This window comes from Lithobates pipiens, unplaced genomic scaffold (genome assembly GCF_037356315.1).
Source record: "Lithobates pipiens isolate NorthernLeopardFrog02 unplaced genomic scaffold, aLitPip1_a1.2 Scaffold_16, whole genome shotgun sequence".
In the NCBI taxonomy this organism is placed as follows: domain Eukaryota; kingdom Metazoa; phylum Chordata; class Amphibia; order Anura; family Ranidae; genus Lithobates; species Lithobates pipiens.
Genome location: NW_027507748.1, coordinates 389313006 through 389338958, shown reverse-complemented (window position 1 = coordinate 389338958; position 25953 = coordinate 389313006). Strand labels below are relative to the sequence as shown.

General features: G+C 40.8%; 1 protein-coding gene across 1 annotated transcript in view; it reads left to right on the top strand.

Moving 5' to 3' along the window:
- The window catches only part of TMEM132E (transmembrane protein 132E), a 678956-nt gene extending 653345 nt beyond the window's left edge, over nucleotides 1-25611 (top strand). The window contains exons 8-9 of the mRNA XM_077482285.1: nucleotides 18048-18239; nucleotides 22883-25611. Of these exons, the coding sequence (XP_077338411.1) occupies nucleotides 18048-18239; nucleotides 22883-23953 (1263 nt within the window). The 3' untranslated portion in view covers nucleotides 23954-25611. The remainder of the gene's footprint in view (nucleotides 1-18047; nucleotides 18240-22882) is intronic.
- The last annotated feature ends 342 nt before the right edge of the window (nucleotides 25612-25953 follow it).

The window sequence follows — 25953 nt, the reverse complement described above, 5'->3', positions numbered from 1 at the left end:
GCCATATCATGTGCTGTGCCCACCAGATAAGGCTCTTTGCCCATTGAGTGCATGTGCTGTGTTGTTCTCACCATGTAATGTGCTGTGTTGTGCAGTACCAACCATGTCATATGCTGAGCCCACTATATAATGTGCTGAGCTAACCATGTAATGTGCTGTGCCATGCTCAACATTGAGTGTGGTGAATAGGTGCCTATCATATCATCTGTTGTGTCCACTATTTAATGTGCTGTGCTTTGCCCACCACGTAATGTGCTGTATTCATGTATCCACCATATAATGTGCTCTGCCCATCATGTAATGTACTGTGCCCCCCCATGTAACATACTCTGCTGTGCAACCCATATAATGTACTGTGCTATTACCGCCATGCAATTTACTATACTGTGCCCCACACAGACTCACTCTCTCTCTCACCCCCTGTCTCTTTTTCACTCCCCCCAGCGGCACCTCAACCCCCTCCGCCCGCTTTCTGTCTGACGATCAGTCTGGCACTTACCCCATCTAGGCATCGGGTAACGGCTCCTGTGTCCTTTTGGTCCATTACATCGGCCGTGCCTCTCATCCCCTCCTCCTAGGTGTCCAATAGGATTGCTTGTCCTTTCGGCCAATCGGATGATGGGTCTCAAGACCTGCTTCCTGATCTGCCGGTAGGAGGATCAGTGTTACAATAGTGACTAATTAATTGCTATTGTAACACACCTGGTGGGCTGGGTTTGCATTATCTGCACCCTGAGCCCACCCTATTTTGAAGCCTATCGATGCTTCAAAAAAACACCCCATCCTATTGGAATTCATGCATCCAGTGTCTTGTAAGGGGCTGGATGCATTGATGGGGGGCGGCGCCTGTGTGCCCTTAATGGACGGGCCCCACCCTTTCCCCCCTCGCTCTCTCACCCTCTCTCTTTTCACCCCAATTTCTCTCTCTCATCCCTTTCCCCCCTTTTCTCTCTCTCTCCACTCTCTTCACCCCTCTCTATCCTACAACCCTCTCTCTCACCCTCCCTCTCTTGTTCACCTCCTTTTTCTCTCTCTTTCCCCCCCCCCCCATCCCCTCTCTTTCAGCCCCTTCTCTCTCTACCCCCCCCCCCTTTTGGCATGGCATATTTAGTACACTACTGTTAGTATGCTACTGTTATCCCCGCCTTCTGTTCTGCCATGGGGAAGGGTGGCACAGTTTTAAATGTTCACCCTGGACACTGGATGACCATGTCCTAGAACTGCCCACTACACACACATTGCCATCTCTTCAAAGTAAAAAAGGAAAGAAGGAGGCTGCACTGACCTAGTGCATTACCACTAGTAAATCTTTATTCAAATATAAGACAGCAAAATATATACTCACAAACGAGTATTGAAAGAAGGCATAAACAATAAAGCAAATCCACTGTTCTGAACATCGACAAGCCAGGACCTGACGTCGAGTGGATCAAGCGATACCTCAATATGGCTGACGAGTTTTGAGGGAGAACCCCTGTCCTCAGAGCCTAAACGGGCAATGGTTTCTCTCCTACAAACACCTCTATATATGTGTGGTTATGCACCTCAAGCCTCATCCCATTTGCCCACAAAGGTCACACCCACTCACATTATCTGGGGTACCCAATCAACAAAGTGAAAAAAGTTATACCAAATGCATAATAAACTAGACTACATGGCCGGGGGGGGGGGGGGGGGGGAGTAAAATAAACATCCATAGAACTGTGGTAATCAAATACAATATAAATTGGCAATTTACCTGTACTTACCCCTACTATTAGTAGAACCTCAGGAGAAGGGGGTGCATCTAAACCAGTCTGATGGAGCCCCCCTAGCGCCACAGCCCATAGTGAATGGAACGCACAGCGCTCTACCAACCAGGAAGTGTGGGTGGACCTGCATTCCACCCAAGACTTTCGGCCACCCCAGTACGCCTCCGCGCACGCAAGTAAAGAAGCTGCATGCACAGATAACGCCACTTGCGCTTCGGCTCCCGCATATAGGAAGACCGCATGCGCCAATAACATGGCCCAGAAGTGCTGGTGTATTTGTGTTCCATCCGTTAGTAAGGCAATGTCCCTCCGGGAGAATGAGATATAGTAATAGTGTATAACTGAAAGGCGCGTACATAGGGAAAACCATATAACAACAAATTGTACTAGCATGTATACGCACATACAATGCCTACTACAATCTACATGCTGAAATCCAGCATTACATCTGCTATGGGGGGATAGAAAAAAAACAATAACCAGGGCAGTAGAGGCGCGCAACCAGCTGCAATGCGTCAGGCATTACTGTATGAAGCTGCCTACATCACGCAATGAGGAACTAGACACCAGAGCGCAGGAGAGAACACACATATAAATTAAAGTTTGCCACAACACATTTGTTTACATTGGAAAATGCCAGCAAGTAGAATTGGCCACAAACTTACAGTCCATCTAACTGTTTTTCTGTTGATGGTGTTGTCCCAAGAATGTTCATATTCCTATTAATAAGCCTATTCACTAAATTGAATCACAAACATCAGATAAGTATATCTTACGAAACATCAACAAATGAAAGCTATAATGCAAACTGTAAAAATACTTAGCAATGTTTAGGAATCTTGCTACAAACCAGAATTTGCGTCTCTTTGATCTTTAACTAGGACTTTTTTTTTTTCTTTCATTTAATACTGATCTGTATAATCCCCTAAAGGTTCTAACTAGTCTTAAAAGACGGTTGTAGCTGAATTGAAAATGTACTATCCTTAAGGTTTTAATAGGTTTGAAGGATTTGTTAACCCTTACTTATCTTTCAGTCTTGATGACATATTTGTCTAAAAAAATAATATTTACAATATAGAGTTCATTATGCCATTGTATATGGTTATAGATGTCTGAAACTACAGTTTTTATTTTTAAACATATATTAGCAAGAATTCCCAACCTTGATTTTCTCTTCACTTCTGCCTTAAGTAGTTCAGTCACAAATCAGGGCTGTGATTATACAGTATCTCACAAAAGTGAGTACACCCCTCACATTTTTGTAAATATTTTATTATATCTTTTCATGTGACAACACTGAAGAAATTACACTTTGCTACAATGTAGAGTTGATTTACTAAAGGCAACTAGACTGCACACTTTTCAAGTGCAGTTGCACTTATTTTCCCCAGGGTTTAGAGAATGTGGTGAAGCTTGACTTTGTAAAGAATACCCAATCAGTTCCAAGGAAGTAGAAAAAGACTTAATTTTGTTCTTGCACATGGTTGGATGGTGGAAATTAGCAGATCTTTACCACAATATACAAATCTTGTAAAACGCTATTAACCACCTCAGTACAGTGCAGTTACACCCCCTTCCTGACCAGACCAATTTTCAGCTTTCAGCGCTCTCACACTTTGAATGACAATTACTCAGTCATCCAACACAGTATCCATATGAAACTTGCGTCCTTTTTTCCACACAAATAGAGCTTTCTTTTAGTGGTATTTAATCACTAGTGGGTTTTTTATTTTTTGTGCTATAAATAAAATAAAACGTAAATTTTGTGAAAAAAATGCCTTTTTCTTCGTTTCTGTCATAAATTTTTGCTAATTAGTAATTTTTCTTCATAAATTTTGGCCAAAATTTATACTGCTACATATCTTTGGTAAAAATAACCCACATTAGTATATATTATTTGGTCTTTGTGAAAGTTATAGAGTCTACAATCTATGGTGCCAATCACTGAAAATTCATCACTTCTGATCAGGCCTTCAGTACATCAGGTCATCTCATTTCTTGAGACTCTAACTAGTCAGGAAAGTACAAATACCCCCCAAATGACCCCTTTTTACAAAGTAGACATCCCAAGGTATTAAGTAAGTAGCATGGTGAGTTTTTTTAAGTTGTCATTTTTTCCCACAATTCTTTGCAAAATGAAGATTTTTTATTTTTTTTTATTTTTTTTTTACTAAATTGTCATATTATCAGGTTATTTCTCACACACAGCATATGCATACAACAAATTACCCCCCAAAATACATTCTGCTACTCTTCCCGAGTACGGCGATACCACATGTGTGAGACTTTTACACAGCCTGGCCACATACAGAGCACCAACATCGATGTAGTACCTTCAGACGTTCTACGAGCAAAAATGACGCATCTCATTTCTCAACCACCTATTACACTTTTGAAGGCCCTGGAGTACCAGGACAATGGAATTTCCCATAAAATCACCCCATTTTGGAAAGCTAACACCCCAACGTATAATCTGTGAGGCATAATGAGTCTTTTGAATGGTTAATTTTTTTCCAGAAGTTTTTGGAATATGTGGAAAAAAATTAAAACGCATTTTTTTTTACACAAAATTGTCAATTTATAAGATATTTCTAACACATAGCATGTATATAGCAAAAATTACACCCCAAAATACATTCTGCTACTCTTCCCGAGTACGGCGATACCACGTGTGTGAGACTTTTACACAGCCTGGCCACATACAGAGCACTAACATTGATGTAGTACCTTCAGACGTTCTATGAGCAAAAATTACGCATCTCATTTCTCAACCACCTATTACACTTTTGAAGGCCCTGGAGTACCAGCACAATGGAATTTCCCATAAAATTACCCCATTTTGGAAAGCAAACACCCCAACGTATAATCTGTGAGGCATAATGAGTCTTTTGAACGGTTCATTTTTTTCCAGAAGTTTTTGGAATATGTGGAAAAAAATTAAAACGCATTTTTTTTTTACACAAAATTGTCAATTTATAAGATATTTCTAACACATAACATGTATATAGCAAAAATTACACCCCAAAATACATTCTGCTACTCCTCCCGAGTATGGCGATACCACATGTGTAGGACTTTTACACAGCCTGGCCACATAGATGGGCCAAACATTGAAGTAGTACGTTCAGGCGTTCTAGGAGCATAAATGACACATCTTATTTCATTCCTACCCATCACACTTTTGAAGGTCCTGGACCACCAGGACAGTGAAATTACCCACAAAATGACCCCATTTTGGAAAGTAAACACCCCAACGTATATTCTATGAGACATGGGCTGCAAATAGGTACTCGGGTACTCTGATGGGCTGGAGATAGGTACTCGGGTACTCAGGTGGACTGGAACAGGTACTCGGGTACTCTGATTGCCTGGTGACAGGTACTCGGGTACTCTGATGGCCTGGTGACAGGTACTCGAGTACTCTGATGGCCTGGTGACAGGTACTCGGGTACTCTGATGGCCTGGTGACAGGTACTCGGGTACTCTGATGGCCTGGTGACAGGTACTCGGGTACTCTGATGGCCTGGTGACAGGTACTCGGGTACTCTGATGGCCTGGTGACAGGTACTCGGGTACTCTGATGGCCTGGTGACAGGTACTCGGGTACTCTGATGGCCTGGTGACAGGTACTCGGGTACTCTGATGGCCTGGTGACAGGTACTCTGATGGTTTGGTGACTGGTATTTGGGTACTCTGAAGGGCGGTGACAGGTACTCAGATGAACTGTGACAGGTACTCGGGTACTCAGATGGGCTGTGACAGGTACTCGGTACTCTAATGGACTGTGACAGGTACTCGGTACTCTAATGGACTGTGACAGGTACTCGGTACTCTAATGGACTGTGACAGGTACTCGGTACTCTAATGGACTGTGACAGGTACTCGGTACTCTAATGGACTGTGACAGGTACTCGGGTACCCTGATGGGCCGTGACAGGTACTCGGGTATCCTGATGGGCCGTGACAGGTACTCGGGTACCCTGATGGGCCGTGACAGGTACTCGGGTACCCTGATGTGCCGTGACAGGTACTCGGGTACTCTGATGTGCCGTGACAGGTACTCGGGTACTCTGATGTGCCGTGACAGGTACTCGGGTACTCTGATGTGCCGTGACAGGTACTCGGGTACTCTGATGGGCCGGGACAGGTACTCGGGTACTCAGATGAACTGTGACAGGTACTCGGGTACTCAGATGGGCTGGGACAGGTACTCGGGTACTCTGATGGGCTGGGACAGGTACTCGGGTACTCTGATGGGCTGGGACAGGTACTCTGATGGGCTGGGACAGGTACTCGGGTACTCTGATGGGCTGGGACAGGTACTCGGGTACTCTGATGGGCTGGGACAGGTACTCGGGTACTCTGATGGGCTGGGACAGGTACTCGGGTACTCTGATGGGCTGGGACAGGTACTCGGGTACTCTGATGGGCTGGGACAGGTACTCAAATACTCTGATGGACTGTGACAGGTACTCTGATGGACTGTGATTGACAGGTACTATGAGGGGTGGTGACAGGTCCTCTTTATTGGGGGGGGGGCAATCAGTATGTTTGGTGTACACTGTATGCGGTAACGAGATGTTACCGCAATCTCCTCCTCACACACGATCGGTGTGTGAGGAGGAGAACCCGGTAACATCCCATTACCGCGGTTTGTTTACATTTTAGTGATCGGCTGTGAAAGGATCACAGCCGATCACGTGGGTAAACAGCCAGCCAATGGCTGTTTACCAGTGTCGGTGACGAGCAGTGTTCCCGGGGAACACGCCGCCACCGACGTGCACGCGCAGCGCGCTCACGATCGCGCGCATGCGCCGTGCACGTAGGGGGTGTGACCATCTGTGATCGGCCGTGACTTCATCACAGCCGATCACGTGGTAAACAGCCATAACGAATGGCTGTTCACCCCCTTCGGTGGCGAGCGGTGTCTCCGTGACACGCCGCCACCGAAGAAACAGGGATGCGCGCGCACGATCGCGCGCATCCCTGTTTAAACGGGAGGCCGTCATATGACGGCCTCCTGCCACAATAGCTGCGCCGCCTGGCCGTCATTTGACAGCCGGCGGTCAGCAACTAGTTAAAATTGTATTGCAATTGTAAAATACTTTAAAAATGCCCCCAAAACACATCAAAATCACCAGTAATGCCCTGCTCAAACTCTGTTCAAGTGTGAATGCAGGTAAAGGTACTAATTTACATAAAAAACTGGTCATCTGCTACCTTTAGTTTATTATGATAACTGGAATTCTAGAATAAGATCATCTGTAACAGACACCATTGTTAGAGAAAAGCTCTCTAATCTTTCGCATTGTTAGAGGGTTGGAACTTTTGTCATTCTGTTTCACTGCATAGAGATAATTCCAGGCTTTCCATCCTGTGCTACATAGAATTTTAGCTATGAGTTTGTGTATTTTCTGGTATTTCCTTGCACATGATTAGGTTTCTTTGAAAAGGGAATTTTTACTGTATTCACTAAGCTAAGTGAGAATTCTCTTGCAAAGTGGGCAGCCTATTTACCTTCAGTGAATTCATTATATATATATATATATATATATATATATATATATATATATATATATATATATATATATATATATAGTATCTCACAAAAGTGAGTACACCCTCACATTTTTGTAAATATTTTATTATATCTTTTCATGTGAGAACAATGAAGAAATTACACTTTGCTACAATGTAAATTAGTGAGTGTACAGCTTGTATAACAGTGTAAATTTGCTGTCCCCTTAAAATAACTCAACACAGAACCAATAATGTCTAAACCGTTGGCAACAAAAGTGAGTACACCCCTAAGTGAAAATGTCCAAACTGGGCCCAAAGTGTCAATATGTTGTGTGACCACCATTATTTTCCAGCACTGCCTAAACGTTCTTGTTCTTCTCCACATTCTGTTTGAGGATGCCTCACAAATTCTCAATAGGGTTTAGGTCTGGAGACATGCTAGGCCAGTTCATCAGCTTTACCCTCAGCTTCTTTAGCAAGGCAGTGGTCGTCTTGGAGGTGTGTTTGGGGTCGTTATCATGTTGGAATACTGCCCTGCGGCCCAGTCTCTGAAGGGAGGGGATCATGCACTGCTTTAGTATGACACAGTACATGTTGGCATTCATGGGTCCCTCAATGAACTGTAGCTTCCCAGTTCCAGCAGCACTCATGCAGCCCCAGACCATGACACTCCCACCACCATGCTTGACTATAGACAAGACACACCTGTCTTTGCACTCCTCACCTGGTTGCCGTCACACACGTTTAAAACCATCTGAACCAAATAGGTTTATCTTGGTCTTATCAGATTACAGGACATGGTTCCAGTAATCCATGCCCTTAATCTGCTTGTCTTCAGCAAACAGTTTGCAGGCTTTTTTGTGCATCATCTTTAGAAGAGGCTTCCTTCTGGGACAGCAGCCATGCAGACCAATTTGCAGTGTGTGGCGTATGGTCTGAGCACTGACACTGACTTCTGAAGCAATGCTGGCAGCACTCATACATTTATTTCCCAAAGATGACCTCTGAATATGGTGCTGAACACGCGTGAGCAACTTCTTTGGTCCACCATGGTGAGGCCTGTTTTGAGTGGAACCTGTCCTGTTAAACCACTGTATGGTCTTGGCCACCATGCTGTAGCTCAGTTTAAGGGTCTTGGAAATCTTCTCATAGCCTAGGCCATCTTTATGTAGAGCAATTTTTTTTTTTTCAGATCCTCAGAGAGTTCTTTGCCATGAGGTGCCATGTTGAACTTCCAGTGACCAGCATGAGAGAGTGAGAGTGATAACACCACATTTCACACTTAAGACCTTGTAACACTAATGAGTCACATGACACTGGGGAGGGAAAATGGCTAATTGGTCCCAATTTGGACATTTTGACTTAAGGGTGTACTCACTTTTGTTGCCAGTGGTTTAGACATTAATGGCTGTGTGTTGAGTTATTTTGAGGGGACAGCAAATTTACACTGTTATACAAGCGGTACACTCACTACATTGTAGCAAAGTGTAATTTCTTCAGTGTTGTCACATGAAAATATATAATAAAATATTTACAAAAATGTGAAGAATGTACTCACTTTTTGTGAGATACTGTATGTCTGCCTTTCCCAGTTGCAGCAAGTGATGCACCCCTGTAGTTTTTTAGGCTACAGGGGAGACAAGAAAACTCTCCAGAAGCTATTAGTGAGTGTTGTTAATTGTGAAGTGACGCTTATGGATAACTGCCCAAAAACACATACCAAGCATTCAAAGAAGAATAGATGATGACAAAACAGAGGTGGTGGGGTTTGTTGGGAAAGGTGACAGAGGAAAAGAGATCCACCCCTGACACCGTACAAAAGATACACCAGCACATCACTGTAATTGCAAAGCTTTATGGGGTATGCAGTCACATGTAGCTTATGGAGCTCAGCTATAGCAAGAAGAGTGAACACAGCTGAGGATATTGCAGGTTGTTGTGAATTCATTTTTTCTTTAAGTATATGATGTTTACATGGCCTAAAGTAGCAGCTTAGAATATGCATGGGTAGAGGGGGGATCAGAAGCTCTGTGATTGGTATGGAGTTACAATTTAAAAGAACCAGCCACCATTTTTGCATTGGAGTTTCTTTAATGGCTATGGCTACCATGTTACTTTAAATAGATATATAGTACCTCTAGCATTGGGTAGTGTACGCAATTATAAAACAATTTTTGCAGGTATTAGCTTAATGATGGATGTTTAAATTCATTACACGTAAAATCTGCTTAATTTAGCACCAAACAGAAAAATGATAGTCTATGTCTTCAGATTCAGTCTACGCATAGCAGGTAAATCTTCCCATCAGCACAACAGAGGCTTACATGCAAGTACCTGTCCTCTACAATTAACATTGACATAGACATGGAAGGGTGAACAAAGCTTATAGGCATGGCAGCAAAATGGCTGATTTGCCAAAAACAGCAACATCCACTTGTTTGAGAACAATTACAGTGAAAAAAAAAAAAAAGGTTTCTAGAACATTTTGATAATTTCTGTAGCTGGGGTTTTATAAGCAAAGATAGCATATAAAGATTTTTCCACGTAACCATCTTTGTACATATTACCCTGAGATGGCAAATCACCAGCTTTTCTAAGAGGATACTGAAAGTCCTTTGAACTGCATATTTACAACTGTAGTTAAAGGCTTTCATGACGGCACTATGATATGGAAATTAGGCTAGGATAAAGTGATGTGCGTGGTACTTTCTGTGAAGAGGAATGTGTCATAGTGACTGATAATACTTATTTAAACTATATTTAATTTTATCATATAGCATGAAATTGCGGAACATATAACTCAGTAATGTTAATGAGATCTGACCTGCATTTCCTGCAAGTTTTCTTGACAATTGCCAACTGTTTTTACATGAAGTCTATCCATTCAGATCCAAGCTTGTGTATATCTGAATGGTTATGCTAAATACCTGGGGACCCTCTATTTTACAGTGCGAAAGTATCTCTTCTGTTTGGATTGAAAATTTCCATTGTTATTGGAATCCCTTTATTTGAAATAAATCTTCCTTTATTTAATATAGGGTATTGAATCTTTATATTCTTTTACCGAATATCATTCAAATATCATTTTACTAGCAAGTAATCACACTTTATTAAAGATGACTTTATTAACACTGAATTTCTTATTTACCTGAGCTAAAGATTTTGTAGTAGTATTGAAGAAGTACATTTTCCTTTTTATTTTTCTATTTCTGATAATGATAGCAGTTCTGATGTATGTGACTCGACTGTAATTCATGTTTAATTTTCAAAAGAATATATTAAAACAGTGTCTTGGGGTAGTTGAAGCAATAAAGGTTAATACCAGATTTTATCAGATTTTATCATGTTCTGAGCTAGAGCCCAAACTTGTATAAGTTGCTAAATAATATAAATGTGAAATAAGACAGAGCATTTATAGCTCATATATATGTCATATTTTATTTTATTTTATGTACATGGTCTTCTAACCAATTTTAATTCAGGGTGACTACTCTGAGGTTTGATAGGGATTTCATATACATAATCAACCTGATTCCACAGTATTTTTACATTTTTTTGTAAGAAAACTTATTAAGTTGTTTATAATTTAATGTTTTTCTTTTTACATATATTTGCAAATGGGTGAAAAACAATAATTATTCATGATCCCAGGAAGTTTCAGAAGTTAATGTGTTTAATGCAGAGCTTTTGAAATCAGTCTTCTGGAAAGCTAAATTAAATTGTGTGATACATTTTCCAAATGAAATTATTTATACTTGGCATTACATAACAGACATTACCAGAAAGTAATTTTAAGCCCCTTGACAGTCCAGACAACTATTGCAGAGCACACAAATGTAGTGGTGCCTTTACTGTTGTTGAATCGTTCATAATTTACAGACACTTAAAATGTGATTAACTTAAGCCAAGCTGTCACTGCCCAATGCGGAAGGTGGAGGAGCACAAGGTCTCTTGTCATCATGGAGGAGTGGAAGAGGACTCCAGTGGTAACCTGTGAAGCTCTGGTGAACTCCATGTCCAAGAGAGTTAAGGCAGTGCTGGAAAATAATGGTGGCCACACAAAATATTACCACTTTGGGCCTAATTTGGACATTTTCACTTAGGGGTGTGCTCACTTTTGTTGCCAGTGGTTTAGACAATAATGGCTGTGTAAAAGTAAAAGAACCAAGCGCCAATGGATATGAAACATAATAAGCACAATACCAGTACAACTGCAGTAAAAAAAAATCAAAATGCCAATAGAAAATATAGAAAACAGTCCACTGTGCTAGGTCCAGTAAAAAATGATATACACAAATATAGAACAGTCCCAGTAATATAGTGATATAAATTGCTTGTGCTCAAAGTTGATATATCCGTGCTTCAATGTGCTCAGACTCGGGTGTACCACATAGATGTAAACTCACCCCCTGGAGTTGACCAACTATCGCTGGTATGGTCCTTTAAGCATCTGGGGAGACCCCTGTAGAGATCATCTGTTGGTGTCTCATGCAGTGCAGTTCCTCATACAGATAAACAAACCAAAAGAATCCTCATTGTGCAAGATATCGTTCCAGAACGTTTATTAAAAGCATTTAAAAGTAACAAGTATCACTCACATGTTAAGGTGCCTGAACATCCTGGCACCCGGCGTGTGTAACAGGTGATTTTTTGGGGAAAAATCAGCCCATAATTGTGATAATTACTTCTGTCGCAGTGCTGCCTGATTTCTGTCATTTTGTGTGAAGGCATTTATACCCTTCACTCGGCATTTTGTAATTGAATATTACAATCACCTGTTAGTACCTTGGTAGTGTGTACAATCTAATATTTACACACATGCAACCATATATACCATTAGTACTACAATGTCAAGTATTTTAATGCAAAAAATAAAAAAATATATAATTTAAAATAAAACAAATTAATCTTTATGCCATGCAATTTGACTATACGATGACCTCTGCTGGTGGTAATTAATATGTGTTTGAAAGTTATCTACAGAGTGGTCACTGGGTGAACAAGGGTGATATGCTAATTAGTGGCCATCTAGTGTTCAAAAACAGGTAATGGCCTCTAAAATAATAAATTACATGTAAAGTGTTCATAAAGTGAAAGGGATATTGAATTGAATAATAAGTGGCCATCTAGTGGTCAAAAAAGGATACAGGCATACCCCACTTTTAAGTACACAATGGGGTTTATTTACTAAAGCTGGAGAATGCAAAATCAGGCTACTTCTGCATACAAACCAATGAGCTTCTAACTTTGGCTTGTTCAATTAAGCGTTGGTAATAAAACCTGGAAGCTCATTGGTTTCTATGCAGAAGTGAGCCTGATTTTGCACTTTCCAGCTTTAGTAAATAAGCCCCATTGTGTACTTAAAGCGGGAGTCCGCCGGGAGTCCGCGTTTTTTTTTTTAAAAAAGCCAGCAGCTACAAATACTGCAGCTGCTGACTTTTAAAATAGTGACACTTACCTGTCCAGCGCGCCCGCGATGTCGGCACCCGAAGCCGATCTCTCGATCGTCTCTCGGGTGCTGCCGCCGCCAGAATAGGGCAGCAGTCAGCAGTAGTGCACCTCAACCCTATATATTGTGGACCTATACCAGTCCTTAAGGAATAGCAGACTGTACCGAGCTCAACCCTACGTACTGTAGTACACTATACCTTACCAGTCCTTATAAGGTCCTTTGTGGAACTAGTAGGTTGTGATTAGCAGACTGTACCTCAGTCCCTATACTGATAAAGGACTGCTGCAGAATAGGGCAGCAGTCAGCAGTAGTGCACCTCGACCCTATATATTGTGGACCTATACCAGTCCTTAAGGAATAGCAGACTGTACCTCACTCAACCCTATGTACTGTAGTACACTATACCTTACCAGTCCTTATAAGGACCTTTGTGGAACTAGTAGGCTGTGATTAGCAGACTGTACCTCAGTCCCTATACTGATAAAGGACTGCTGCAGAATAGGGCAGCAGTCAGCAGTAGTGCACCTCAACCCTATATATTGTGGACCTATAGCAGTCCTTAAGGAATAGCAGACTGTACCTCGCTCAACCCTATGTACTGTAGTACACTATACCTTACCAGTCCTTATAAGGACCTTTGTGGAACTAGTAGGTTGGGATTAGCAGACTGTACCTCAGTCCCTATACTGATAAAGGACTGCTGCAGAATAGGGCAGCAGTCAGCAGTAGTGCACCTCAACCCTATATATTGTGGACCAATAGCAGTCCTTAAGGAATAGCAGACTGTACCTCACTCAACCCTATGTACTGTAGTGCACTATACCTTACCAGTCCTTATAAGGACCTTTGTGGAACTAGTAGGTTGTGATTAGCAGACTGTACCTCAGTCCCTATACTCATAAAGGACTGCTGCAGAATAGGGCAGCAGTCAGCAGTCAGCAGTAGTGCACCTCAACCCTATATATTGTGGACCTATACCAGCCCTTAAGGAATAGCAGACTGTACCTCACTCAACCCTATGGGAATCAGGAAGTGGAGCCTTTCGGCTTCATTTCCCGGTTCCCTACTGCGCATGCGCGAGTCGCGCTGCGCAATAAGGATGGACCCACTGCGTCTGGGATCTGTGTGTTTCCCAGCAGGCAGCGGGGGACTTTCGGAAAGGGGCGTAATCTACGCCCCTTTCCGCAGAGAGCTATCCCGGAAGTGGGTGCAGATACCTGTACTGTACAGGTACCTGCACCCCCCTCCCCCCTGAAAGGTGCCAATTGTGGCGCCGGAGAGGGGGAGGATTCCAATGAGCGGAAGGTCCACTTTAGGGTGGACCTCCACTTTAAAAGGGGGGTATACCTGTATTAACTCTAAATGAATGTTTAATACCTGAAATGTAATTCTTAATGAAGTGATTATTTATATATTTCTTATTTTTATTTTATATGTAATTCTTTGTAAGAGAATGTGAATAATATCAACTTTTGGACATAAGGGGGCAACATTAACCTAGAATTAACAGTTAAACTGGACATATAGACTTTCTGGGCAAAGCTGCCACCACCCGAAGTGGAAGATGGCTATCCCAAAAGGCCAATTTACAGGTATATAAAGAAACTGTATGATGCATCAGAACTATATAGAACAGACCAATGTATTGGTACAAAGATTCAAAGATAAAGGCTATCCCTATGATTACCTGCTGGAATTAAGAGATCTAATGGGAAATGCTAATAGAGATACCCTTTTAGCTACAAAAAAAGAAAAAAAGACCAAGCCTATGATGTTATACTCATCACAGGTTTTAGTATGTGTGCAGGACTTCAAGAACCAAAAGAAAACTCTATTTGTGTGGAAAAAGGACATCAATCTTTTTGAGTGCAACGTTGTGCGACTGCGCAATTGTCATTTAAAGCGACGCAGTGCCCTATCGCAAAAAAGTGCTCTGGTCAGGAAGGGGGGTAAATTATTCCGGCTGAAGTGGTTAAACAAATATCACAAAATGAAACAAAATGGATTTTCGATATTCAAACTTTATCACCACTGGGAATAAACATTGAACTTGACCTTAACTTTTTTTTTACAGATTACTAGTTATTAGAGTCCAGTTTAACTGTTCATTCTAGGTTAATGTCACCCCCTTATGTCCAAAAGTTGATATTATTCACACTCTTTTACAAAGAATCACATATCTTATAAATAATCACTTCATTAAGAAGCACATTACAGGTATTAAACATTGATTTAGAGTTATTACCCTTTTTTGACCACTAGATGGCCACTTATTATTCAATACACTATTCCTTTCACTTCATGAACACTTTATATATAATTTACTATTTTAGAGGTCATTATCATTACCTGATTTTGAACACTAGATGACCACTAATTAAGATATCACCTTTGTTCACCCAGTGACCTCTCTGTAGGTAACTTTCAAACATATTAATTATCATCACCAGAGGTCCTCGTATAAGTCAAATTAATTGATTAAATGGTCACAAGCTCCTGCCAGGGAGGAGCTTGTGACCAGATGTGGAGCTTGTGTAGGCTGGAAAGTGATGGCCATCTTGTTGGAGGTTCTCATAATTACATAGTTACATAGTTAGGTTGAAAAAAGACGCAAATCCATTCAGTTCAACCACAAAAAAATACATAAATAATATCATACAATCCCATATACCCAATTCTATACCCACAATTGTTCCAGAGGAAGGCAAAAAACCCCAGCAAAGCATGATCCAATTTTCTAAAGCAGGGGAAAAAAATTCCTCCCTGTTCCCCCGAGAGGCAATCGGATTTTCCCTGGATGAATTTTACCTATAAATGTTAGTACCCAGTTATATTATGTACACTTAGGAAATAATCCAGGCCTTTGTTTAAGCAATCTACTGAGCTGGCCAGAACCACCTCTGCAGGGAGTCTATTCCACATTTGCACAGCTCTTACTGTGAAGAAACCTTCCCGTATTTAGAGATTAAATCACTGTTCCTCTAGATGTAAAGAGTGCCCCCTCTCAACACCAAGTTCACTATATGGACCCTTTATATATTTGCACATGTTGATCCTATCCCCTCTTAATCTCCTCTTATCAAGAGTGAATAAATTCATTTCCTCATAGCTGAGCTCCTCCATGCCTCCTATAAGTTTGGTTGCTCTTCTCTGTACTTTCTCTAGTTCCCCGATATCCTTTTTGAGAACTGGTCTTCAAAACTGAACTGCATATTCTAGATGAGGTCTTACTAATGATTTGAACAGGGGCAAAATGATATCTCTCTCTCTGGAGTCCATACATACCTCTTTTAATACAAGAAAGGACTTTGCTCGCTTTGGAAATTGCAGCTTGGCATTGCATGTTATCATCAAAACCCCCAGATCCTTCTCCGCTATGGATCCCTCCAGTTGTACTCGCCTAGTATGTATGATGCATGCATATTCTTAGTCCCCAAGTGCATAACTTTACATTTCTCAACGTTAAACCTCATCTGTCAGATAGTCGCCCAATTAGACAGAGCATTGAGGTTGGCTTGTAAATTGGAGACGTCCTGTAAGGATGTTATTCCACTGCATAGATTGGTGTCATCTGCAAAGACGGAAATGTTTGATCCAAGACCCAATATCATTTATAAAGATAATAAAAAGTAAGGGTCCCAGCACTGAACCTTGGGGTACACCACTGATAACCTTAGACCATTCAGAGTAAGAATTATTAACCACTACTCTCTGAATTCTGTCTTTTAACCAGTTTTTCTATCCATTTACAAACTGATATTTCCAAACCTGTGAGACCATAACACAAGCAAATTTTATTCTACTAATATGTGAGTGCAATTCTTGTTATTATTCACAATAAATTGATGTTAAGATTACTGCACCATGAGTTCTGTTATTTTTTTATGTTTCCTGGGAATGTACGCTGGTGTTGCAATACTGTTATGAGCATTGAGAATGACCTATGGAGATCTGGTTACCTATGTCTGTTATACCTGGCTCAATTTTACCTGGTGTGCTGTGATCAAGGATACCATTTATGCTCCACAGATGCTCAATAGGGTTTAGGTCTGGAGACATGCTTGTCCAGTTCTTCATCTTTACCCTCAGCTTCTTTAGCAAGGCAGTGGTCATCTTGAAGGTGTGTTTGGGATCTGTAACATGTTGGAAAACTTCCCTACAGCCCAGTCTCCAAAGGGAGGGGATCATGCTCTGCTTTAGTTTGTCACAGTGCATGTTGGCATTCATGGTTCCTTCAATGAACTGTAGCTCCCCAGTGCTGACAGCACTCATGCAGCCCCAGACCATAACACTCTCACCACCATGCTTGACTGTAGGCAAGATACACTTGTCTTTGTACAGCTCACTTGGTTGCCATCACACATGCTTGACACCATCTGAACCATATAAGTTTATCTTAGTGTCATCAGACCACAGGACATAGTTCCAGTAATCCATGTCCTTAGTTTGCTTGTCTTCAGCAAACTGTTTGCAGGCTTTTTTGTGCATCATCTTTAGAAGAGGCTTGCTTCTGGGAAAACAGCCATGCAGACCAATTTGATGCAGTGTGCGCCATATGGTCTGAGCACTGACAGGCTGACTCCCACCCCCACCCCTTCAACCTCTGCAACAATGCAGGCAGCACTCATGTGTCTATTTCCCAAAGACAACCCCTGGATATGACGCTTAGTGCATGCACTCAGCTTCTTTGGTTGACCATGGCGAGGCCTGTTCTGAGTGTAACCTGTCCTGTTAAACCACTTTAGGGTCTTGTCCACTGTGCTGCAGCTCAGTTTCAGGGTCTTGGCAATCTTCTTATGGCCTAGGCCATCTTTATGAAGAGCACACATTCTTTTTTTCAGATCCTCAGAGAATTCTTTGCCATGAGGGGACATATTGAACTTCCAGTGAGCAGTATGAGAGAGTGAGAGTGATAACACCAAATGTAACACACCTTCTCCCCATTCACACCTGAGACCTTGACACCGGGGAGAGAAAATGGCTAATTGGCCCCAATTTGGACATTTTCACTTAGGGGTGTATTCACTTTTATTGCCAATGGTTTAGACATTAATGGCTGTGTGTTGAGTTATTTTGAGGGGACGGTAAATTTACACTGTTATACAAGCTGTACACTCACTACTTTACATTGTAGCAAAGCAATAGCATTGTAATAAAATATTTACAAAAATGTGAGGGGTATACTCACTGTTGTGAGATACTGTGTGTATATATGGGTGTGTGTGTATGTATGGCTATCCGTGTTTACTTTATTTTTTATAATTATGTTTATTCTGTAGGTTAATAATTGCTAACTAAGCTCTCTTTCTTTCTAAATTGAATAGGTGGTTTCCCCTCTTATGGAGGCCGTTTTAGGTGAAACAACAATTACAGTGACTGAGGAGAAAGTTAGCATCATAGAGCTTCAGGCACAGGTGATATCTGGCCTCTCTCTCTCTCTGCATGCCAGCCCAGGAAACAGTCACACAATAATAGCCAAGACTACTGCTCAACACATGCTAAAGTTTCCAAAACAGGTAGGTGCTCCGTGATAACTTTGAATCAGTTTGCATTGATGTTATAGCGCTATTCTTTTCTCTCTCAGCGAATACTGAGGTATGATGGCATCACCTGTATAGTATTTAGGAGAAGACTCTTCATAATCAGTGTGATTAGGACATCTCTAACAAGCACAGTGCCTCCACTCAATTGAGGCTTGTGAATAGCCAAGTGAAATCCCAATTGAGAAATATATCTCCACATAGACAATAATCCACACAGCATTATATTGAAGAAATAACATTCAGTAAACCATCCAACATAAGGTATTTTCCAAACAGGAACATGAAATCGTTAACAGTCTCTATGTATGTCTCAGTGAGGTGAAGCTGCAGCACTTACAGAGTCTCTTCTCTCTTAGCAGGAATTCACTCTTCTCCTTTTGTCACATGCCCTTCTCTCCACCCACTTACCCACAAAACCTCTGCTCTTCTTGATTACCTCATTCTTGGTGAGAGAGCACTTTATATTATCATTAACTAAAGTTTTATATTTTTTCAAAACGTATACAATTTCAAAATAAATGATTTCAGGCAAAACTACTGTCCTGTTTTAAGGTCCGATAAAGTGCCATTGTATGATAATTTAAATATCCCATTTTACTGCATATTATTTTAGTAGAAAATCTTCAATATCAGTCTTAAAGCAGAGCTCCACTCAAAAGGGAAAGCTCCACTTGTTCACACAGCCACCCGCCCCCTCCCACTATACTGCCACATTTGGCATTTTTTTGGGGAGGGAGAGCAGATACCTGTCAAAATTAGGTACCCACTTCTGGTTAAGATCACCGCACAAAGATCGTGGTGATCTACGAAATTTCCGCCCCCTCCTCCTTCCTCTCCGATGCCTTCTGGGAGGCACACATGTCCCAGAAGACAGCAGGGACCAGTCAGAAAACACAGCAAAACTCGCACATGCACATTAGGAAAAAGGCTGTGAAGCCACAAAGCTTCACTTCCTGTTTCCCTTAGTGAAGATGCCAGATCCTGCACCCACAGCTGATGGACGAATCAGCTAGGGGTGCAAACATTGCCTGGATACCTGGACAGGTGAGTGTCCTTATATTAAAAGATAGCAGCTATAGTATTTGCTGACTGACATTGGAACTCTGCTTTAAAAGTGTGCCCCTATAAATATGTACAGTATGTACAGTATAATAACCAATGTATGCAGGTGCAGTTTGTCTTCTATCCTGTAGGCGGTGCTGTGTTGCTGTTCCACTGTGCAGATGGAGCAGAAGCTGAGAAGGACATTGTTCTTCTACAAACACCATGATGTCACCAGAGGAGCAGCTGTCTGACAGGACACTGCAACACTGAGTGACCTGTGGTGGCCATCTTTAGTTTGGGCAGTGTTAATAAATACCAGTGCCCTGTTAGATTTTGCAGGCTTTTGCAAAATGGAGAGGCCAAGGACAGGTTCTATTCTAAATAGGAGAAGAGAGAGCATAGGGAAAGTTTCCTGCTCAAGAAGGAACAGGATAGGGACACGGTTATCTTCTTCATGTTCTCACTCACTGAAGCCTCTGCTGCAGTATATTTGCCAGCCTAGAAGAGCCACTATCTGTGTTGCCAGTCAGCCACCCCTCCAGCAGTATGTTATCCTGGTAAGGTAGGCTTTACTAACAATAGCCCCTTACTGTTAGCCTGTATGATTTACTGTTGCATGTCTGTGCCAGTGCTGAGCAACCTGCTGGTACAAATCAATTATTCCCTATGCTTTATGAAGCAACACGTACCATTAATGACTGGACCAATGAACTATCTTGACTGTACTGTGTAGAAGCAGAGTATTAGCTGTGGCAAATGTTACTACAAGTGCTATCACCGCTGTTGTTACAAGCATTATTACCATTAACAGTAAAAGTACTTCTGTAACTTTCTGCAATACTACTTTTCAAATACAAGAACTGATACCACCAATTGGTGTCTGTGTGAGTGCTCGCCCCTTTACCTGGGTACCTAAGCTACTGGGCCCACCCACAGCTAAAGAGTTAAAGTAGAAGTAGAATACACTGTAGAAGACACTGAGCATAGTTCAAAAGATAAACAAAACATTATTTCTATGGCACTGTTTAACTTTAATCTACTTCTTCTATTATAAGTTTATATATATATATATATATATATATATATATATATATATATATATTCTACAGCATCCTATTATAGGACAGCTAGGGGATGTTACAATAGCTATTTGCCAAAACTTAATCTGTTGGGAGCTACCGCAGGTGTAGTAAATAATGTTCTACTCTCAATGTAGGGATGGATTTGACCTAAAAACCATTATAAGGACAAGTGCAAATTACTGGTCTAGAGAGGTTTTCAATTCCTATTGTTATTTATTCCTCCCCTGCTCTGCTTTAAGGCAGTATGTCTTCTGTGAGTATATAGAAAGAAAGCATGAATCCACTGGTTAACAATATATATATAGTGATCAAAAATAAATTATAAATAAAAGGATTGGCAATAAATACTAATAAAGTTGATATAAGTGATAACACAAAGTCCAAATGGTACTCCAAAAGCCCCGTACACACGAGAGGACTTATGTCCGACAGACTTCCGAAGGAGTTCTGCCAGAGTTCTGCCGGAGTTCCGACAGAGTTCTGACGAACTTTTCGACTGAGTGGACTTGGCCACACACAATCACACCAAACTCCGACGGATTCGAACGTGATGACGTACGACTGGACTCGAATAAGGAAGTTCATAGCCAGTAGCCAATAGCTGCCCTAGCGTCGGTTTTAGTCCGTCGGAATAGCATACACACGAGCGAATTTTTCGGTAGGAACTGGGTCCGGCGGAATTCCGTCGGAAAAATTTGAAGCATGTTCCATTTTCTAAAGTCTGTCAGACTTTTGCGAATCAAAAGTCCGTTGCAGCCCACACACGATCGAATAGTCTGACGGAATCATTCCGTCGGACTTTGGAGGTTGAAAAGTCTGCTCGTGTGTACGGGGCTAAAGAGTGCAAGGTGATAAAAATACACACAGTGGGGGTTATTTATGAAAGGAAAATCCACTTTGCACTGAAAGTGAACTTGGAAGTGCAGTCGCTCTAAATCTAAAGGGTAGATCTGAAATGAATGGACGCTCTGCTGATTTTATCATTCAATCATGTTCGAGCTAAAATGCTGTTGTTTATGTTCCTTGCATATCCCCCTCGGATCTACAGCGACTTTACTTCCAAGTGCACTTGCAATGCAAAGTGGATTAGTAAATAACCCCCAGTGTGTTCATCTGGTGTTCTTGTTCATAAATTTGATGAGCCAGTGCAGCTTACCAGAAACATTGAATTTCAGGTTATAGAGATCAAACACACCCCATCAAATGCCTGCCAGCAGTTATAGTCTCCTCCTTAGATTCCACCTCAGATTCCTCCAGGAGAAAAATCCTTTTCCAATATAGTGGGTTATCCAATTAGGTGGAAGTCTCGGAGGAACGAATCCTCCTTTCCCAAGTGTACTTAAGTAATCTGTGCTGCCTCGGCCTGAGCAAGGTCATCCTTGAGGAGCGACAGGTAATGATCACAGGATATCCACAGAAGGAGATCCAACCATTAATCATTTGAGAAAAGAAAAAACTCATTGCATAGCGTTCAGATTAAAAACGGGCAATTTATTAAAATACTACTTACAACCAAACTGTAATCACAGCCATTTGCAAATACACGGTCCTATCATGCTCACAAGTGTACTGGCGTCATCACTATTTCCAGGCAGGACAGGAAATAGTGGTGACGTCAATACGCTCATGAGAGTGCTAGGACGGTGTATTTCCAAATGCCTGTGATTACAGTTTGGTTGTTAGTAGTATTTTAATAAATTGCCCATTTTTGATCTGGACGCTGCGCAATGAGTTTTCCTTTTCTCATATGATTAATGGTTGGATCGCCTTCTGTGAATATCCTATGATCATTACCTGTGGCTTGTTTTCACCAATGGTTTCCCATGAGGAGGCTTGATAAGCTAAGATGATCTGCACCTAATGTGAAGGGTACTAAAGCTCACAGATGCAACTATAGACCTTGATAGGTCTTTGGATCTGGTAAGAAGATAACTTTGCCTCATCTATCTAAGCACTGGGTGGTGCACTGATGTCAAGGATTTTGTACTTTATTATTATATGTTTATATATTATATAATTTGTATATTATATGATGTTTTATATATTCAAATTTTTGCCTTTTTTTATTGATTTTCACAAGACAGGGCAACACGTTTTTTTTATTATGTTTTTGGATGTTGTTGTTACATTGTTGTGAGTGCTGCTGTCAATTGATCATTTCCTTTTATTTAATTCACATACACACTAAGCACATTATTTTTCTCTATATATTATCTTTTTAGACATACATGTCTTCTGCAAGGCCAGACTTAAAATAGATCACATAAACAAATATTTGGGAGGGTAGAGCTACAATATGCTAACTATCTCCTGTATTCATATGTCCATATTATTATTAACATTTTATTTGTAATTAGATTTTTATCACAATAATCGAAACACTTGGAACATTTTAATTTAACTTTTTACAATTTTTAAGCCATACAAAATGTAATTTCCAGATTTAGCTCAATTACAGGTAAAACTAATTCAATTCTCACTGTTTTGCAGGATGGTTTGGTGAACCTTTGGCTTATATTCAGTGATGGTACTTCAGCTCCATTGTCCCTCTATGATCCTAAGGATTATATATTGTCTCTAAGTAGCACAGATGAGCAGGTGGTATCTGTGAGCCCAGATCATACATTTCCTCTTATTCTTGCCGGTGAAGAACAAGGAACAGGGGCTTTCCTGAAAGCAGAGATGATAATTAATGAGAGCTGCCAGAAGACTAAGCGAAAAAGTATACTTGCAACGGCAACAGCTGTGGTTCATGTTGTTTTTGGCTCTACTGAACCAGGTGGAGAAAGTGATCCTGGAAAACTGGTGACTGAGGTCCCACCACATTCTCCCGTACAAGAAAACAGAGACATATCAAGAACGACATCTATGACAATGCTATCCACAACATCTGAAGAGCACAGCTCACATGTTCCCGGGGAATATCCCTTACCACTTCCTACAGTGTTTCCTCAACTCCCTCGTGGATTGACAGACCTGGAGATTGGGATGTATGCTCTTCTAGGAGTATTCTGCCTTGCCATTCTGGTCTTTCTCATTAACTGCATTGTGTTTGTTCTTAAGTATAGACACAAAAGAGTGCCCCCAGAGGGACAGGCCAATCCAGATCACTCTCACCACTGGGTATTCTTGGGAAATGGACAGCCCCTTAGGGCTCGAGGAGAATTATCACCACAACCTGAAAGTCCTGGAAACCCCTTGGAAACAGGAACACTACCTCCTCACCATTCTTCTTGCTGTAGAGGAGAGGCAAGAGGAAGCAGTAGTAACAGCAGTTCTCAGGCTAGTGTGCAAAGCCAATCTCATGGACGTGGAGATGGCTCCTCTGGTGGGGGTGGCTCAAGTAGGGAAGCCAGCGAGGACCCATTAAGCTCATCTCCCACATCCAAGCGCAAACGTGTAAAGTTTACTACTTTTACTAGTTTGCCTAGTGAAGGTAGTGCTTATGATGCAGTGCCGGGTACAGAGGAATGTGATCTTGAATGGGTGTGTCGGGATATGGGACTGAGGGACCCACATGAACTCAGAAACTACATCAGGAGGGTCACAGAAATGGCATAGCCTTGGAACTTGCTTGGGATGTTATTATGGACAAGACAAAACAAACTTGCGCCCATTAGGACTGTTGTTTTCTCTAGAACACAGAAAATGGGATAATTTCCCTTTTATGTCTCTACGTATTTAAACCCATACACTGCCACTCACCTCTTTTCCTTCCTTCATACGATAGTCAGTCACTTAAGACATTTGTTATTCTGTCTTTCTCTTCTTCGCTTTTGCCCAAAACACATGCACATATAGCAAAGAAAGAAGAGCATGTTGTCTGCTTATGTCTCTGTAATCTGTGGGATGGAAAAATAAGCATTTATTTGCCTCCAACTTTCCAAACAACTTCATATACTACGCTATTTAAATATTAACCATCAATGTATATTGGGGTTCTGAGGTTCAAAACGAAGGGAAAAGCCAAATAACAAGTGTGGCTCCTTGTATTATTAGTAAAGTACAATACACTATAAAAATCCTTACAGCAGGAGCTAAACAATATCTTATGGTAGCTCGCTGCAACTGGCGAAAGTACATTTTCTTTAAAAAGTGAACATAGAATTAGTACATTGCCATCAAATTGAGGAAGCTATAATGAGTACATTTGGAAGACTCTGATTACACTATGTTATGCCAAACTATGTAATATTAATACCAAAAGATTATTGTGGAGTTAGCAGTGCAAGTGTGCTTTCCACTTATCTAACAGTAAAAGAAAAACCTGCTGACAGCTAATAGTACAGCTTCATGAATGTGTTTACCAATCACAGAAATGCTTAAATGCAACAGATTTATACAGCACCTCAATTGTAACAAGATTTTTCTCAGGGTTATAGAGCAACTAATGCAGTTTATAAATTGCTATTCCTGGTGATGCTGTGCCATGGCACAAGATAGGAGACGTAGCCATCTTTGCAAGATTAGCGATCAAGGATTGTTACATGGAAATAAATTATTATGCTACTTGATGGTTCCATTAGTGACACATGCTTGCACACCCAGTAATTTCTGTTTATTTGGCCAATTTGAAAGTTGCCACAACATTCCGTTTGTCATGCCACCACAGAAATTAATTATATTTGACTGTAGGAAAACTAAAATTTTCCTTTAAAACTTACTTAGAGATAGCTATTCCATTCAAAAATGAATCCTTGATTCTATGAGTCAGTGTTTCATTCGCGTGATGTTCAGTCTGAAGAGTTCTTGTAGTAGGATTTCTTCAAACAAAACCTTAAACCTTGTATATGTATCTTTATTTTATTATATAAAAACATGCATTTATTTCTTAATTTGAGTTTACCAGGATGTGATTTATATATATTTTCAAAGTAATAAGATAATAATTCTCTGCCGGATCCTTAACACTATAGAAATACTGCCTTTTTTAATTTGATTTATTTCTGGTTTTCTTTTTTTTTTTTTTTTTGGACAATGCTTTGAGTGTCATGGCAGAAGAACACTCAGCTCTGTTAATGGAAGCTACAGACAACAACCAGTATGGAGGACAGTCTCTGCTAAATCAGCAGAGCAAATTCATAGGAGAACTTAATTCCCAGAAGAGATGAATGGGTGCATAATAGATTCTCCTTATATAAGACAATTTAACCACCATTTATGTCAATTTTTTTTCCTAAGACAATATAAGGGAAAATAAAATTTGGCAGTGCACCAAAGTCATGTGTGTATTATTTTTTTTTTTAATACTAATGGTTTTTATGTTGTTGTTTTTATTATTATTATTTCCTCTTTCAAAGTTGTACTTCAAAGAATAAAATACATCTACAGTCTTATGTCACAGTATAATAGCAACCAGCAGCTGAAGGAAGGCTCAAGGAAGAAGGAAGAATTTGAATGGGCCATGCCATATCTCATTAAAGTGAACCTGAACTCAAAATAAAGACTTGTTATGTTATAATAAATACCTAGATAATTTAATTGTGCCCAAGTAATACCCCCAAAAAATATACATTTTGTTTTGAATTCCTCCTAAAAAATATCACAGTGGTTACAGCCTC